Genomic DNA, 17450 nt, shown 5'->3' on the forward strand with positions numbered 1-17450 from the left:
ACAAAGCTTTGGGGAATTTGCTTGTTTGATCACTAATCTTCGATGGAGGTAGGTTATGATTTTTACACTATTCGTAGTAAACTCTTAATAGCGAATGATATGTATTGGGTAGTGTTGTAAACCCTTCTATATGCTTAATTGTGTGGTTGCAAGTTGTGATTATATAATTGTGATAAAATAAGCATGATGAAGCTATTGAATCCTAAATCTTGAAAAAGAAACCCTAATCTACTTTGTTAATGATGATGCCTTGGTATAAAAGAAGGTTTGACGAACGAAAGTAGTGAGATTAGGGGATCGGGTGCCACGTTCCGGTACCAGGATAGTATATGAGGATCGGAGTGTCGCGTTTCGACACCAGGATAGTATATGGATCGGGTGCCACGTTCCGGTACCAGGATAGTATATGAGGATAGGAGTGTCACGTTCCGACACCAGGATAGTATATGGATCGGGTGCCACGTTCGGTACCAGGATAGAATATGGATCGGGTGTCACATTCCGACACCAGGATAGAATGAGGATCGGAGTGTCACGTTCCGACATCAGGATAGTATATGAGGAGCGGAGTGTCACGTACCGACACGAGAGGAATAAAGATAATGAATCTTGAAAGATGTTAATATACTCAATCTGATGAACCTAATTCCCAAATGAGTATGATGAGGAGGCGTGAGTCCTCATTGATGTGCTTGGTGTTGTAACCAAGGGTTATGGTAATTGTAAATGCTGCATGCTAAGGATATTAGTTGATTTTATGATGTTATCTGATATATACTGTTTTCTATTTTGAATTGGCCGATGATACCTACTCAGTACTTGTGTTTGTACTGACCCCTACTTGTATTTGTTTTCTTTGTAAATTGTGGAGTGCAGCAAACGTACCGTCGTCTTCAACTCAACCGCAACTCTAGCCAGTCTTCATTACTCCGGATATCAGGGTGAGCTAATGCTTCTAGCTTGGACTGGATCCTCCTCTTCATGTCTTGATGCCTTGAAGTTCCGGCATGGACTGGCTGTTTATGTATTTTAGCTTCTTAGATACTCTTAGATTTAGTAATTTGAAGTAGATGTTCTTGTGATGATGACTTCCAGATTTTGGGGATAATAAATGTTGTTGAGTTTTTAGAAGTTATTTAATTGATTTTCATTAATGTGTTTAAGTCTTCCGCATTATTTTCTGTTATTATTGGTAAACGATTGGGGTTAGATTAGTTGGTTCGCTCACATAGTAGGATAAGTGTGGGTGTCAGTCGCGGCCCGATTTGGATCGTGACAATTAGGAAATACATTTGTTAATAAAAATATGTTTACAAAGAAACCAGATATACTTATATATTTATTTGGCAAAATGATATTTTTAAATTATAGGTATTTTAAAATTAAATTAGTGACGGTGGATATATTTAGATCAAACAATTTAACACATCATATTTTTATTCAATTTCACATAATTAAAGGATCTTTTTAATCCGTCTTATTCTAAGTTACAAAAAAGAAAAAAAAACAACTTTTTAAATAACAACGTTTACTCAAATATCATATTATGAGATAGTGACACATATTTCCAAAGGGGAAAACTATTTTCATTTTTGATTGTGTATCATCTTTATATTAGCTGTCCATTTTTTTATATGTTTAAAAACTATATATAAAAAGGATAATTTTATGATAAATTATAAGAGTAAAATTAAAAAGAATAATTGATTAATTTTATCTTAATTTTGTAATTTGAGATAATTATTTTTAATATATAAAAAACCAATATAAGAAGGAGAAAGTATTTATTCAAACTCGGTGTTTGCGTCAAAATAATATATCTATGATATGTGTGCGTTATGTGATTTGTTACTTAATCATGAAACCTGATTTGATGCATAGATTAAGTCCAAATAACTTATTTTAGCTGAATATAACTAAATCATGATAAATTAACAATTGATTTATCCCACTCATTATTTTCTTCTTTAATATGATTTTTTTTTATTTTTGAAAGTGGGACTATGATGATGTCTTATCAAGAGTAACAAAAAATGCACATCATCTTTTTTTAATAATATAGTGGAGTACTAGGTACTAGGAAAATGATAAAAAAACTTTATTTATGCGCCACAAAAATGGCAATAGATTCACAAATAGATTACAATTGTTGATGATATAATCACTATAACAAAATTATGACATATTTCAAATTCCATTATATTGCCAAGAATTTACTCTCTACATTTTCACACATGTTAATTGAGGGAAAGTTGTGGGGTAAGATACTTCTTATCGGGAAAAGTTTGTTGATCATTTAAAAATTGATTCAGAAAATTTTTGATTAAATGAGTTGGGTTTAGGACTTTTTATTTTTATTCAAAAAAATATGTATCAGCATTACATCATTAAAGATAACCCAATTTATCACTTTTCGACTTGAGGGATCTTTTTCTGAAAAATGATAAATGATAAATGATTTTATGACACAAGAGAAAAAAAATTATTATTTTTTGGTGAAAAAATTATAAGTGACTTTTCTGATTTTAAAAAATAAGAACTCCATTCACCTATATTCAAAAATTTATTGACCTTTTCATGAATGATGAATTTGATCGAAAGTATTTAAAGGGTAGCTTAGACATATATTTTTTATGATTAAGGTTGATTAAATTTTTGTTTTAAAGAGTGAAAACTTTCAAAGACAAATAGTATACAAGTTTCAACTTTGAGCGCATGCATTTCTTTTTTACAAGTTATTTTGGTTTCTCACTCTATGTTTAAAATTTATATTAAAATTAAATTATTTTAAATTCATATTGCGTAGATTTAATTTTTTTTTAAAAAAACATTTTGTATATATTAAAGATCTTTTTACATTTAAGACTCCCAAATAACTTTATTCGTCGCACCACAATAACTTTATTGGTCGCACCACATTAATTGATGATCGTTTACTTTTTAGTTGTTATAGAAATTCAAAGTTCAATTGAGACAATAACATATTTTTCAACTAGTTTTTCAATTAGCCCATATTTTCCATTTGAATGCTTTGACTTTATCATCACTTATTTACTTTGGTCTTGATTTGAAAATTTAATGTGTTTACTTTTGAAAATGACGTATGTGTATACTTCTAAGTTTTGAAAAGAATTTAGTTATATGAGTAGTCAGATTAATTATATATATATAAAAAAAATTGGATTAAATATACATTGTCTACGTGATTTTTTCATAAAGTTCATCTAGTCAACTAGTCAATAGTTTATTTTAATATTTTTTCTAAAGTTAAAAAGATACACCTAAGAATATTTATTTTTTTAACCAAATTTATAAAGTTTTAGCAACGAAAAAATATTACTAGTAATATTGAGCTAGCATCATTTTGGTATCAGTATTACCTACAAACAATAGATAGTTCAATTAGAAAAAAAACAATGCATAAATTAAAAGTTAAAAACGTAGATCCATAAGGCGTAAGTCCTAAAATTTGAGGCGTAAATCCTGAACATAAAAACGTAAGTCTTGGGCGTAAAAACGTACGCCTCAACGTTTCTAATGTATTCCTTTTAATTTTTTTTGCTTTAAATTATATTTTTATTATTGGTGTAATGATATTTCTCAAATAATAATGATAATCCTTCTTTCTTCGTTATTAAATATTAACACTTTATCTCACATAAAAATCATAATTTATTGAAAAGTTTGCTTTTGCTTATTTTATCGGTAACAAAATTATAAAATTGAATATACATTCGACTATGCCCCGTAGATCCATGGGACTTACGTCCTGTGTCTCGAGGCTTACGCCTCGCCCCGTACTATATAAAACGTCTCGCCTCACGCCTCCGTCTTTTAAAACAATGAATTAAAAGCTAATAAGAATTAGTTGGTTAGATTATGGTCCGCTATCTAAAGCCTGATTGATTACGCTAATAGCTTATGATTATAATTTATAGCTTAATTTTTATTGCGCTAATAGCTTATGATTAAAATTTATAGCTTAATTTTTATTATTTTAACTTAAAAATAAGTGTGCAAACACTTTTTTATTTTACTGAAATACTATAGAAGTGTTTTAAAATTATATTAGTAAGTTACTCCAAATAGGTTATTAGTTTATTCATCTAAAGTAATTTTTTAGCAGATCATTAACTTATTTATTTATTAATTATTTTATTTTATTTAAATTTAACTCAACTTGATCATTTAACATTCTATTATTTATCATTTTTTATGCAATTATTTGAAATATCGTATCAAAGTATGCATCACATTATAAGTAATGCAATCTAGTCAAATTTCAAAGAATAGATGCGATAGATTCAAGATTTAAATATTATATGTTCAAATTTAAATTTTTAATATTAAATATTTTTAAAATTATAAATTTATATTTAATAAGTTATTATAATTACGATATATATTTATAAAACGCGGCGCAATTCTGACCGCTAAAAATGTTTTGATATTGGAAGCACCAAAAACTAACCAACAATTATTTTATACTTAGTAATTTCTTTAATGGTTTAACCACAAAGGTGATTTCAACAATCAATCGATAACAATTGACATTTTAATTTTATTATATTATCTCTATTCCATGACACCACTAATTATGAGATCTAGTGAAAGAAAAAAAAAATCTTAAAAAAGCAAGCTTGATCTTGGTATTTAAATATATTTTTTTAGTCCATTGTGTCACTTGAATTATGTCAAAGAAAAATAGGAAACATCACTATAAGTGACACATTATTTTACATTATCTAATATTTTATATTTATTATTGTACATTTTTCTACGAGCTAAGTATTAAATATTAAGGTAGACATGATTTTAGTTAAAGAAAAATCATGCCATTTCACTTGGTCATATAATAATTACGTAGTCAAAGACTAGTACCATTTAGTTAGTATGAATAAAGTTAGTCAATATACTCATAAATCAGCCTATAGCAACTTTTCCTAGACTGGATCGATGAGTTAAAGGTAAGATATATCGTATTATTTTATTTCATCTTTCATATGAAATAATAATTCTATCATATTTTAGTCTGAGATACTCGTTAACTTCAGAAAAAATTATGTTTAAATATGTATATTTTTCTTGAGAAACTGACAAGAACTAAAATATAATAATCATGCACCCAAGAGAAATTTATGAGTGCTCTTATGTCGTTGGTACAAGATGGAGAAACTATTGATGAAACCAGAGTTTGAATTTAACTAAAACCCTTTTCACTATTTTTTTTAGTTTAGCTTAGAGCTCAGATTTTGAATTAAGATAATACTGATACATCCAAAATCTTTAAATTTTAAATTTGCTTCTGACTTTAGTATAATTGTTTTGAGATTAAATAATATCTCGCACTAAATATAAGACAAATTAATTTCAAATTTTATCATCAGCGTATCAAACGACCTCTAACAGTTTTCTTTGGTTCTACTATTAGAAACAACGATTTTTATATCGTAAATGAATCAATTAAAATTTATATTATTAGACATGATTTTATTCATCAAAATAATATTTAGAATAGTTGTTAAATATTTTTCTAAGTGATATTTTAGCTTTGTTCGAGTAAAGCCAAGGTTGTTGAACATTTAAATGTATGTATTGAATATAGCCATCAATTTTGACCCCAACCAGCACATGTATGTACTTTAATCTGTATTTATTTTTCCACTAAAAGATTTTTCAAATTATAACTTGTTGACTGACCAATAAAAGGTCAATCATCCAGCTACTTTAATTCATCATATTTTTAAACCCTCTTGATAAATAAAAATTCTGATTCTAAATGTACAATTATTTCAATAATTTTTTTGTTTGTTGGTTTGTTTTTTGGTGTCATGGATTCAACAATTTAATATAAATAAACGTTTTCATCAGTTTTCACAATTCACACTACCACATGTTGAAGAAAACAAAAAAGAAAATTCATTGACTTGACTTTATTTTTCTTTGATATTGATTTTGAACCAATTTTTTTTTTTAATATACTTATCCTACTTAATTGTTCACCACTCAATTTTTTTATTTTCTGATATATAGTTTTGACCAAAAAAAAAAAAAAGAAAAAAGACAATAAACCGTGTCATTGTCATATCCTATTGGACACTTTAAGCTCTGTATTCCAACTACAAAAAGTACAACATTTTATTTTATTTTATTGGAAATTAACAATTTTAGATTCGCGCTGCGTAGTCTCATTTAGGGGGAAATGCTTGTTAGACGTTTTCATATTCCAAGTTTAAATCTGAGACTTTTGCTTAAGCGAAGAACTACCCCATTTGTTGTATCACATTTTTGTTTCCTACTTGGCGTTCGACGTCTTCATTAGAGTTCCGATAAAATTTGAATCGCACATTTTCTCCATATTCAGGATTTAAATTCGAGGCCGCTAGTTAAAAGTGAAACAGTATCAGCACAACCCAGTACATCTTTTGGTGATACAATGCAACATCTTTGACTTTTTTTTTCTTCTTTTATGATTGTTTTTCCACTACTAATATACACCCTTTTTTTCTCCACTTATATATTAACAGCCCTTTCATATAAAAAAGCACAAGAATGTTGTATTAATTCTTCTAAGAAAACCAAATATTACACATGACAACATTTCATACTAGCTTAGTTTACATTTTGTATGTGCTACTTCTTTTTTCACTTCCATTAAGTATCACATCTTCAGCAAGAACAGAAGCTGAATCTCTTCTCAAATGGAAGAGTAATTTACCTACTACTTCTTTCTTAGATTCATGGTCCATTTCGAATCTCGAAAACTTGTGCAATTGGACATCTATTGTGTGTAATGTTGGTGGAACAATTTCAGTGATCAATCTTTCTGATGCAGCCCTCTCAGGCTCACTTGATCACCTTGATTTCACTTCATTTCCGAGTCTCGTGAATTTCAATCTTAATCAAAATAACTTCAGTGGATCGATACCTTCGAGTATTGGCAATGCCTCATTGCTCACTTTCTTGGACTTAAGTAACAACATCTTGTCAGGTATCATACCTGAAGAGATTGGAAAGTTGAATCAACTTGAGTATCTGAGTTTTTATAACAACAATATCACCGGTGTGATTCCGTATCAGATTAGCAATCTGCAGAAGCTAATGCACTTGGATGTTGGATCAAATTACTTAGAAACTCCTGATTGGTTGAAGATGAGAAGTATGCCTATGTTGAAGTATCTAAGCTTTGGTTACAATGAACTGAGGTTAGAATTCCCTGAATTCATACTCCGTTGTCATAATCTAACATATCTTGATTTATCGATAAATCATTTCAATGGTTCGATTCCTGAAACAGTATTTACCAACTTGATCAACCTTGAAACACTTAATCTTTCATCTAATTCATTTCAAGGTTCATTGTCACCAAATTTTAACAACTTGTCTAAGTTGAAAGAACTTCAGCTAGGTGGTAACATGTTTTCTGGTTTAATTCCTGATGAAATTGGCTTGATCACTAGTCTTGAAGTTGTTGTACTTAACAGCAATTCATTCGAAGGAATGATTCCATCTTCTATAGGTAGACTCATAAATCTTCAAAGGTTGGATCTTCGAACGAACAGTTTGAATTCAACTATTCCTTCTGAGCTTGGCTTTTGTACTAAACTCAATTACTTAGCTCTAGCTGAAAATGACCTGCAAGGGTCATTGCCTTTATCATTCTCCTCTCTTACAAAGTTATCTGAATTGGGGTTGTCTGATAATAGTCTTTCTGGTGAAATCTCATCGAATTTAATCACCAATTGGACTGAGTTGACATCTCTGCAGCTTCAAAACAATTCCTTTACGGGGAAAATTCCACCCGAAACCACTCAATTGACAAACCTTGAATATCTTTACCTCTATCATAACAAGTTCACTGGTTCCATTCCCTATCTGATTGGGAACTTGCAAAACTTGTTAGAGTTAGATTTGTCTGATAACCAGCTTTCAGGCATAATACCTCCAACCATTGGAAATCTGACCAATCTAAAGACGTTGCACCTTTTCCGCAACAATCTCAGTGGAACCATTCCTCCTGAGATTGGAAAATTGATATTCCTTGAAAGCATCGACATCAACACCAACCGACTAAGTGGTGAGCTGCCGGACAGCATTTCTGACCTCAGTGCACTGACGATTATTTCTGTATATACTAATGATTTCTCAGGCAGTGTGCCTAAGGACTTTGGAAAGAATAGTCCTCCATTGTCAAGTGTCAGCTTTGCAAATAATAGTTTCACTGGTGAACTACCTGCTGGATTGTGTAGCCCAAATCTTAAGGAGTTGACGATAAACGGGAACAAATTCAGTGGGAAGTTACCAGATTGTTTGAAGAACTGCACGCTGCTAACCCGAGTACGGCTTGAAGGCAACAATTTATCTGGTAATCTTGCAGATGCATTCGGAGTGCACCCGAATCTTGTTTTCCTTTCTCTTAGTGACAACCAACTTTCAGGTGAACTCTCACCTAACTGGGGGAAATGTGATAGTCTCACTAATCTAAGAATGGATGGAAACAAATTTTCTGGTGTAATCCCAGCTGAGCTAGGGAACCTGAGAGCGTTGCGCATGTTAGCTTTGGAAGGAAATGAATTGACTGGTGAGATTCCTTCTGAACTGGGAAGGTTAGACCTGCTCTTCAATCTCAGCTTGAGCAAAAACAATCTTACTGGAGGCATCCCTCAGTCTATTGGCAATTTAACTAATCTCCAGTATCTTGATTTGTCAACAAACGAGTTAAGTGGTAACATACCAGTAGATCTTGGGAAGTGTGATCGTCTGTTGAGCTTGAATCTTGGCAACAACTCATTATCAGGTGGCATTCCATCTGACCTTGGCAATTTGATGCAGTTGAGTATTCTTTTGGACCTAAGTAACAATTCGCTAACGGGAACCATTCCACAAAACTTGGCCAAACTCACCTCATTAATGCATCTCAACCTCTCACATAACAACCTCTCAGGTAGAATTCCTCCAGCATTATCTCAGATGATCAGTCTTCAGGAGATGGATTTTTCCTACAATGAGTTTTCTGGACCAATCCCAACCGATGGAGTATTTCAAAGAGCACCCGCTAGATCTTTTCTTGGGAACTCTGGTTTGTGTGGAAATATAGAAGGATTATCCTCATGTAATTTGGATACTCCCAATGACAAGTCCAGAAATAATAATCAAAAGATCCTCATTGCGGTACTTGTACCGGTGGTCAGCCTCATACTTTTAGCAATCCTGTTTGTTGCATGTCTCGTGTCTCGAAGGAAGGCTAAGCAATATGATGAGGAGATCAAAGCTAGCCAGGTACATGAAAATACAGAATCTCTGATTTGGGAAAGAGAAGGGAAGTTTACATTTGGTGACATAGTGAAAGCTACTGAAGATTTCAGTGAAAAGAACTGCATTGGAAGAGGAGGCTTTGGAACTGTCTATAAAGCTGTTTTGCCCTCTGGGCAGATTGTTGCAGTCAAAAGACTCCACATGTCAGACTCAAGTGACATTCCATTGACTAATCGTCGAAGCTTTGAGAATGAGATTAGAACTTTGACAGAGGTGAGACACAGGAACATAATTAAGCTCTTTGGTTACTGTTCTAAGAATGGGTGCATGTACTTGGTTTATGAGTATATAGAAAGAGGTAGCCTGGGGAAAGTTCTATATGACAATGATATGGGAATGGAACTTGGATGGGGTACAAGAGTGAAAATTGTGCAAGGAATAGCTCATGCACTCGCTTACTTGCATCATGACTGCTCTCCGCCCATCGTTCACCGTGATGTATCATTGAATAACATTTTGCTTGAATCAGAATTCGGGCCACGACTCTCTGACTTTGGCACAGCAAAGTTGTTAGCTTCCGACTCATCAAATTGGACCACAGTTGCTGGTTCTTATGGCTATATGGCACCAGGTATGTTACATACTCATTACCTAATGCATCCATATTTCTGTTGATTAAGTAGTATATTCATTGGAAGGATACTTCAATAATATTGTGTCTCTCTTCTTATGCAGAGCTTGCACTTACCATGCGTGTTACAGAAAAGTGTGATGTCTATAGTTTTGGAGTCGTAGCGATGGAGACTATGATGGGAAGGCATCCAGGGGAGCTTTTAACTTCATTATCAGCATCAACAACATTGTCTCCGGAAATACTTTTGAAGGATGTTCTTGACCAAAGACTTCCTCCTCCCACCGGCCACTTGGCAGAGGCAGTGGTTTTTGTGATCACGATTGCCTTGGCATGTACACGTACCACGCCTGAATCGCGACCAACCATGCGTTCTGTAGCACAAGAATTGTCTGTTCAGACTTTGCCTTACCTTCCACAGCCACTGGGGACAATAGAAATGAGCAAACTAACAAGTTTTCAGAAATAATGTACAGGTTGTAGAGTTTTAGTGTTGTAATGGATCTATTCAAATAAGTATGTTTTAGATGCACTTTTCCCTAGAAAGAAAGAAATAATATCATCTTGTTAATCATGAATGTTACAAGGTATATTAATTTGGACAAGTATGAATATTACAAAGATGCACAATGCCCTTTTCCTAGTCTTCACTTTATTGCTAGGCAAAACACTAGCACAAAGATACAATGTGTTCACTTGCAATAAAAATAGCAACCTAACAAAAATTTGGCAAAGAAACATCACACAGATACCAGGCATGGCACTTAGCATTCCACTCCACACTGCTTGAGTATAGGTCCCTTCTGCTTTGGTAGGAATGGGTCTATTCGTACCCAAACGAGTGAGAAGATTGAAGCAAGAAGAATTGACCAGAGGACCACAATGGTGGGAGTCCTGTTCTGCCTGCCCATCAATCCCTTTAGGAAAGGATAGAGATGCACAATAACCCAAAAGGCGAAAAATAACTTTCCAAAGAGAGGACCCCATGAACCATAACCATTGTTGATGGCATCCGAAACACCAGCTACAACACCAACCATATTCAAGATGATCAGAGTGGTTGGTGGGATGAGAAGTGTGGTCCATTTGAAGAGGTAAAGCTCCCCAAATTCAGCGTCATCAGCTGCTTTTGATGTTACAGTGAAGTTTGTGTCTACACCAGCAAGAACTTTAAGAAGGCCTTGGAAAACTGCAAACAAATGTGCTGAAACACCACCGATGACCCAAAATTGCTCATTACGCCACCAGGCCTCAATGCTTACTCCACTCCATCGCAGCTCGAGTACACTTGTGGCTATGATGGAGATAAAGAGAGCCATGAACCAAATGCTAGCAAAGTTGTTAAGCTACAAAACAAACATGGGATTTGATTTAGAAAATCAAAATCAAATCTTTATATTACTGAACCAAATGACTTCAGTTCACTTACTGTGGGGACGATAAATTTTCCAGTAAGAAGGCATACAGCTGGAAGGGTGCAGTAAGCTAGCAGAGCAATGGAAGTGAATGGGTAAACAATGGTGTTAATGTATGCTAGCCTTTCCAACCATTTAAGTTTTCCACCCCAGGCATACCAAAGGGGACAATGACGACTCATGAAGATTTCAACAGAACCAAGAGCCCATCTCAGGACTTGGTGCAATCTATCTGATAGATTGATTGGAGCTGATCCCTTAAAAGCTGCTCTTTTAGGACAGCAATAAACCGATCTCCATCCTCTGCAATGCATCTTGAATCCAGTCAAAATGTCCTCGGTGACAGAACCATAAATCCATCCAATCTGTCAAAAAAAGAAAAAGAAAAATGTAAACCAATTTATTAGAAGTTAGCTAAGCAAACACCAGCAACTCATTATTTATTCATGAAATATGATTCTGACCTCTTTGCCCCAGTCAGTTTTCTCTTCATACCCACAGCTAATAACATGAATAGCTTCTTTTATGAGTGTTGTTGGGTTTGTCCCTTCAGGAAGCCCACCATCTTCCTTAAGTGTGGAAGCTATGAAAACGGGGGACTGCCCGAATCGTTTCTCAAAGTTCTTTTGTGACATGAGAGATGACTTCTCAAGCTCATCATATCCTTCAAGGCCTTCTTCAATTTCCTCAAGATCAAAGACAGGTCCAGATGGCTTCCTAGTGTAGTTCTTTCCATTCATTGTTTTCTTTTTCTTGTTGTATAGTCCTCCGAGTCCAAGTAAGGCCTTGATGCTCTTCTTCTTGGACTTGGACTTGGACTTGGACTTTCTTGAACCACAACAACAGCAACTGGGCCAGCAATCACATGTCATCTTTTGACGCTTCTCAGAAACAGGTGGATCATAGCCGTATAACGCCTGCCTGTTAAAGACAGTACCTGTTCCAACATAAACTGGTCCTTGAATTCCATCCAGGCCTTTCATGTTGATCTGCCACCATGAAGGGAAAAAGCATATTAATACAGGGATTTAATCCATTGTCAACACAACTGCAGTATTTATAGATCAACTTACATCAAAAAAGACAACATTACGATTGGCATATCGATCGTGGCGATCAATACCATCAAATCTTTGGGGAAATTGAACATAGCAAAGCTTCTTTCCAATTTGTGGGTCCATTAAAAAGCACATGGCTTCTCTAACTGCCTTGCTGTTGTTAAGGTAGTGATCACAATCCAAGTTCAACATAAATGGTGCATTGGTCAGAACTGCAGCTACTCGAACCTAATTAGAAAAACAGCACAAATTGCATAACATTAAGAAAAAAAAGACTTAATAAAATGTCAAGGAAGCAAGCCAGAAACTACTACATTAATTACTAACCAAAGCATTCATGGCACCAGCTTTCTTGTGGTGTTGATAGCCCGGTCGTTTCTCACGAGAAACATAGACAAGGCGGGGTAGCTCCTTACCTTCAATGTCAAGTGCTCCTTCACTACCAAGATAAACTTGAATCATACCAGGATGATCTCTGGTGTTGTTACCGGGCCATGGAGTTCCATCTTGCATTACCCATCCTTCTTCTGGTTTTTTCTGAGCTTTTGCTACTAATGCATTAATTCTTACTTTGAATTCTTCATATTCTCTCTGCCACAAGAAAGTGAGTTTTCAATTTGCAGAAAAAATCTTATTTCAAGCCAAAGAAACTTAAGCCCCGATAAATGATACTCCTTCTATCCAAACTTATATGACATTCTTTTATTTTGGGCACGTCCTAAAATGTTCGACATGATTCCTTCTACAACTTCTTCTTAAACCTTGATATGATTCAGTCAACATTTTAGGCACAGCATCTCCTCTGATATAGTCATATAAAATGAGACGAAATGAAGTAATTGATACATACCTTCATGGCCCTGCGATCCTTGACAAAGGTAGGCTGAACTTTATCTTTCAAGTAATCAATCTTTTCGTTGAAGTAGAAATCGGGTGCTCTAGGCTCTACACTATATTTCTTACAAAATGGCACCCATCTCCTGGCAAATTCAGCTGTTTCTGCTAATGAATCAAACAACAGCATAGAAGCACCATCATCTGATACATAACAGCTAACCTTCTCGACAGGATAATCAACAGCCAAGATTGACAGAACAGTGTTTGCAGTGATAATAGGAGGTTCCTTGAGAGGATCAACAGTACTCACAAACACATCCACTGGGGCTAATCGATTAGGCTCGCCGTCACGTTCAAACCTCAATGTCAATCGATCTAAATAAGTTTCACGGTTTATGGGTGACCATTTGGGGAACTGATCAAGTATCCATGATAATGCAAACCATATTTCACATATAACCGAGATAATCCATAATGGATATGCATCATAGGCTGGTGTTAAGATCCGGAAATGGAAAAAGAATCCAAGAATGACAAGCCTGAGGATAATGACAATCCGATATGGACTGATTAGACTTGATGGAAGTGGAATTTTTCGCCAAAGTGGTTGCCGAGCCTCAGCCAAACTGCTTGGAAATCAGTTAAGTGGTCAGAATATTGAAATATACTGCAAGTTCTATATGCTTAAACTTGATCTGTTTCAATTCATCCACACGCATTTCATGTTGAAACATTGTAGTATTTGATTCATTTTGTTAATAATATTACATGTAACTATAGAACTTTCACAACTATAAAGAGTTCAAATTATTTAACTATACCAGTTAGTCACTGAATGATACAAATCTACAAGTGACAGAGACAATATATAACCGAAAATCCAATATTTAAAAGTTGTAAGGAGAACGAGGGGAAGGTAAAAACAACCAGATATAATTTGATCGTTATGAACAAATCAATAGACCAGGTTGACTGATTTGTTATATATATTTAAAGTATTTCTATAGGGTCTTTTCCTGCTCCATCTATGCTGTTTTCTCGATAACTCCTCATGCAGGAATCAGCTTGAATAATCAAACAAACTTTTCAATATTTTCTTCCACTACTAAAAGTATATCTCAAATAACATGTTTAATTCCCCTTCTAAGCTGAAGGTCTATCGAAAACAGAAAATCTAGTAGGGGTAAGGTGTGGTATATCCAAGACTCCACTTGTAGGATTACACTGGATGTAAATAACATGTTACATACCCCCTTCTAAGCCGAGCGTCTATCAGAAACAGTAAATCTACCCCAGAAAGGTAAGCGTAAGATGCGGTATATCACTATATCTTACCCTCTCAAACCTCACTCGTGGGATTACACCGAGGGTAAACAACAAGTTAAAGTGAAAAGAAAGAGTACATACAGATAGTCATCATCTTCATCAGGTTGATCATTTCCACCATTATTAACAAGACCTCTCTTTTCTTGACGATTCTTCCATTTCTCAACTCTTTCCTTCCATTCTGCATCACCATAACTTTCTTTCTGCTCATCCTCCAATTCCTTCCCTGCAACTGTAAGTGAATTTACATTTTTGAAATTAAACAAAATCATGAATTTGAGTGACACATATAAAGTGATACAATTACTCATTTCGAAATTAAATAATAGAGATCGATATAGCTTTACCGCTTCCAATAACTGATTGATTAAAAGCAGCAGCACCATTGGTGTTATGATTATACTCTCCATTCTCCTGTCAAACATATAACAACACTTCAAATGAGAGAGCTCGATTGGTCTATTACATAAATTTCACTAGTTTAGGGCGTTATCAAAATCGATCACTATATGTATTGAGATTCATGTATCTTGTATACATAAGTCAAAATAATTAAGGTGTAATTTGTTACAAATATACGGTACACTCTCTCATCTCTCCCTATTTGGGGTGCACCGACTTACTCTCTGCTTGCTTCCCTCCTATCTTGTTTGCCACTTTTTTTGTATTTTTTAGAGTACAAATTATAAAAATTACGTACTTTTAAGGCAAAATTACAATCTATTAGTTAAAAGTTTATAATTACCAAAATCTCTCAAACTTATACAATAATATAAGTGCTGATATACTAAGTAAAGGGTCGGATACATGCGCTGATACATTAAAAAAGAGAGTCGGATACATTAATTGGAGAGTTCGAATACATTAATGGCCAAAAAATCAAAGCGATAAGACAGTAAAATGAGGGTCAGATACATGCGCTAATACATTAAAAAGAGGGTCAGATACATTTATGACATTTTTTACTTAAAGAGAAAATGAGGAATTTTGGAGATTTATAAAATTTATAGGGGATAATGATAATAAGTAACTAAAAGATGGGATTTTTGTAATTATTTGGTAGTAGAAGTACATATATATAGGTATATCTGACTTGAATTGTAATTAGTGAGGTAATATGTAATTTATTTAAACTATAGAAAGAATTAGTAAATATGATATAAATGTTTGTATAATTAGATAGTTTTTCTAAATAATTACTACCATTATTCCAAAATTTACATAATTGCTGCGAAAACCTCCAATTCTGAAGTACACTTTGTTCATCTAGTTAACCAACATGGACAATATATACACTATAAATACAATTACAGGTCCAATATGCATTTATATTTATTTATATTAATGTATAGATATATATAGTATACATAAATTTAATATAAAATATACACTAACCAATTGGTGGTGGTTGGGAGAAGTGTGATGATTCTTGATCTGAAATTCTTGTTCAAAATCATCATGAATATCATCTTCATCATCACCTACAACTCTAGGACACCCTGCCAAATATTCAACAAATTAACAAAACTTGTGTAAGATAAAAAAGAAATTCAAGAATGATTTTTTAGCCCATTATGACTTTAATTTTTTACGAAAGCCGTTTGAAAAGGTCATTATCTTCTATTCAAATCGAAAGAGGACAAAAGATCTTATTTACTCGTATTATCTATCTATCTTACTAACATATCTCGAAATACATAAGCTGACATGTGTTCAAAGGAGAAATGATTGTACATACACACAACATATATAAACAATTTATCGTACGATTTTAACTTGTTATTATTCCTATATAAGTGAGAGGGAGGGAGCAATGTACCTTTATGACGTTTATATCGAGTATGACAGTGAGGACAAGCTTGATTGCCTTCACTTCTTTCATATTCATAACATGGCCTGCAAACTGGAAATCCACACTCCCCACAAGCAACAAATACCTCTCCATTTTCCTTAACTTCAATCTCATCTCTACAAATCTTGCATATCTTCTTCAACGAAACGACAAACTCTTTCGACGTTTCTGTTGGAGGTCGTTGCTATATATACACACACAAAAAATTATATTCGTTAGCAAACAAAGCAAAAAATTATATACACACAGTCTGTGTTTGACTGAATACAAAATTTAGTATCATGTAAAATGAGACAGAGACAGAGAGACGTACGTCGTCTCCCGTATGAAAAACATGAAGTTCACTCCTAGAATGTGAACGAGCAAGAGCCATGGGGTTAGATGGATATTGGCAGTAAGGCAAAATGAGGTGTATTAATATTAAGAAGAGAATATGTAGTTTTTTTTGGTGGGAGTTTGAGATTTTTCACCTAATTGATAGTTGAAATGTCATTGGTTTGATTAGAAGACACGTTACTTGGATAGGTAGGAACACATTGCTTCTTCCACAACCTATTTAATTCTCTTTTTTTGTAAAAAATAAAATAAGATCTTATAATGTTCTCTAATATTTTTTATAATAAGATGATATATATATTGTGTATGATCACTTATCATGTGTGATTAGGTAGTATATAGATAGCTTTGATACAAAGGTATCCAAACTCAGAAACTTATAGGTTGGCCAATGATAACTCATTATAAATTATTCATTCTAATTAAAAATTATATTCTTCTGCCGTGAAAAGAAGTTTGTGAATCACATAATTAGACATACTTTACTATTATATATATTATTTTTATATGTACTTTTAAAATATTACGTATCTTATCACTAGTGAAGAGTTTTTAATCCTATATATTGAGAAAGATACGCTTAGATTCATGTATTTTTGCTAACCAGATACTAACATAGGTAGAGAGGAGAGTCAGATGGAAAGGGAAGCCAGCGAGATTTGTTATGTAAACCAGATACAAGCGAATCACACTAGATACATGTATTTAGAACAAATTACACCTAATTTTGACCTCATGTA

At 33.6% G+C, this 17450-nt stretch overlaps 2 protein-coding genes across 3 annotated transcripts; one reads left to right on the forward strand and one right to left on the reverse strand.

Moving 5' to 3' along the window:
• The first annotated feature begins 6160 nt into the window (after positions 1–6160).
• On the forward strand, positions 6161–10507 carry LOC101246565 (MDIS1-interacting receptor like kinase 2-like). The gene is made up of 2 exons (XM_004247453.5): positions 6161–9886; positions 9991–10507. The coding sequence occupies exons 1-2, from the start codon at positions 6592–6594 to the stop codon at positions 10353–10355; spliced, it is 3660 nt and encodes a 1219-aa protein (XP_004247501.1). The 5' UTR covers positions 6161–6591; the 3' UTR covers positions 10356–10507.
• LOC101246281 (cellulose synthase A catalytic subunit 4 [UDP-forming]) lies at positions 10420–16980 on the reverse strand. Of its 2 annotated transcripts, none has more exons than XM_026032770.2 (11): positions 16688–16980; positions 16342–16558; positions 15918–16021; positions 14870–14936; positions 14604–14748; positions 13210–13822; positions 12687–12950; positions 12375–12587; positions 11766–12290; positions 11316–11666; positions 10420–11232 (listed from the first exon to the last, which is right to left on the reverse strand). In XM_026032770.2, exons 1-11 carry the CDS (start codon positions 16745–16747, stop codon positions 10651–10653), a joined length of 3141 nt encoding a protein of 1046 aa, XP_025888555.1. In that variant the 5' UTR covers positions 16748–16980; the 3' UTR covers positions 10420–10650. The 2 variants fall into 2 exon arrangements, with proteins under 2 accessions (XP_025888555.1, XP_004247500.1); XM_004247452.5 differs by having other exon boundaries at positions 14604–14754.
• Between the last annotated feature and the right edge of the window lie 470 nt (positions 16981–17450).

The sequence above is a fragment of the Solanum lycopersicum genome, chromosome 9, assembly GCF_036512215.1.
Source record: "Solanum lycopersicum chromosome 9, SLM_r2.1".
NCBI classification, from domain to species: Eukaryota; Viridiplantae; Streptophyta; class Magnoliopsida; order Solanales; family Solanaceae; genus Solanum; species Solanum lycopersicum.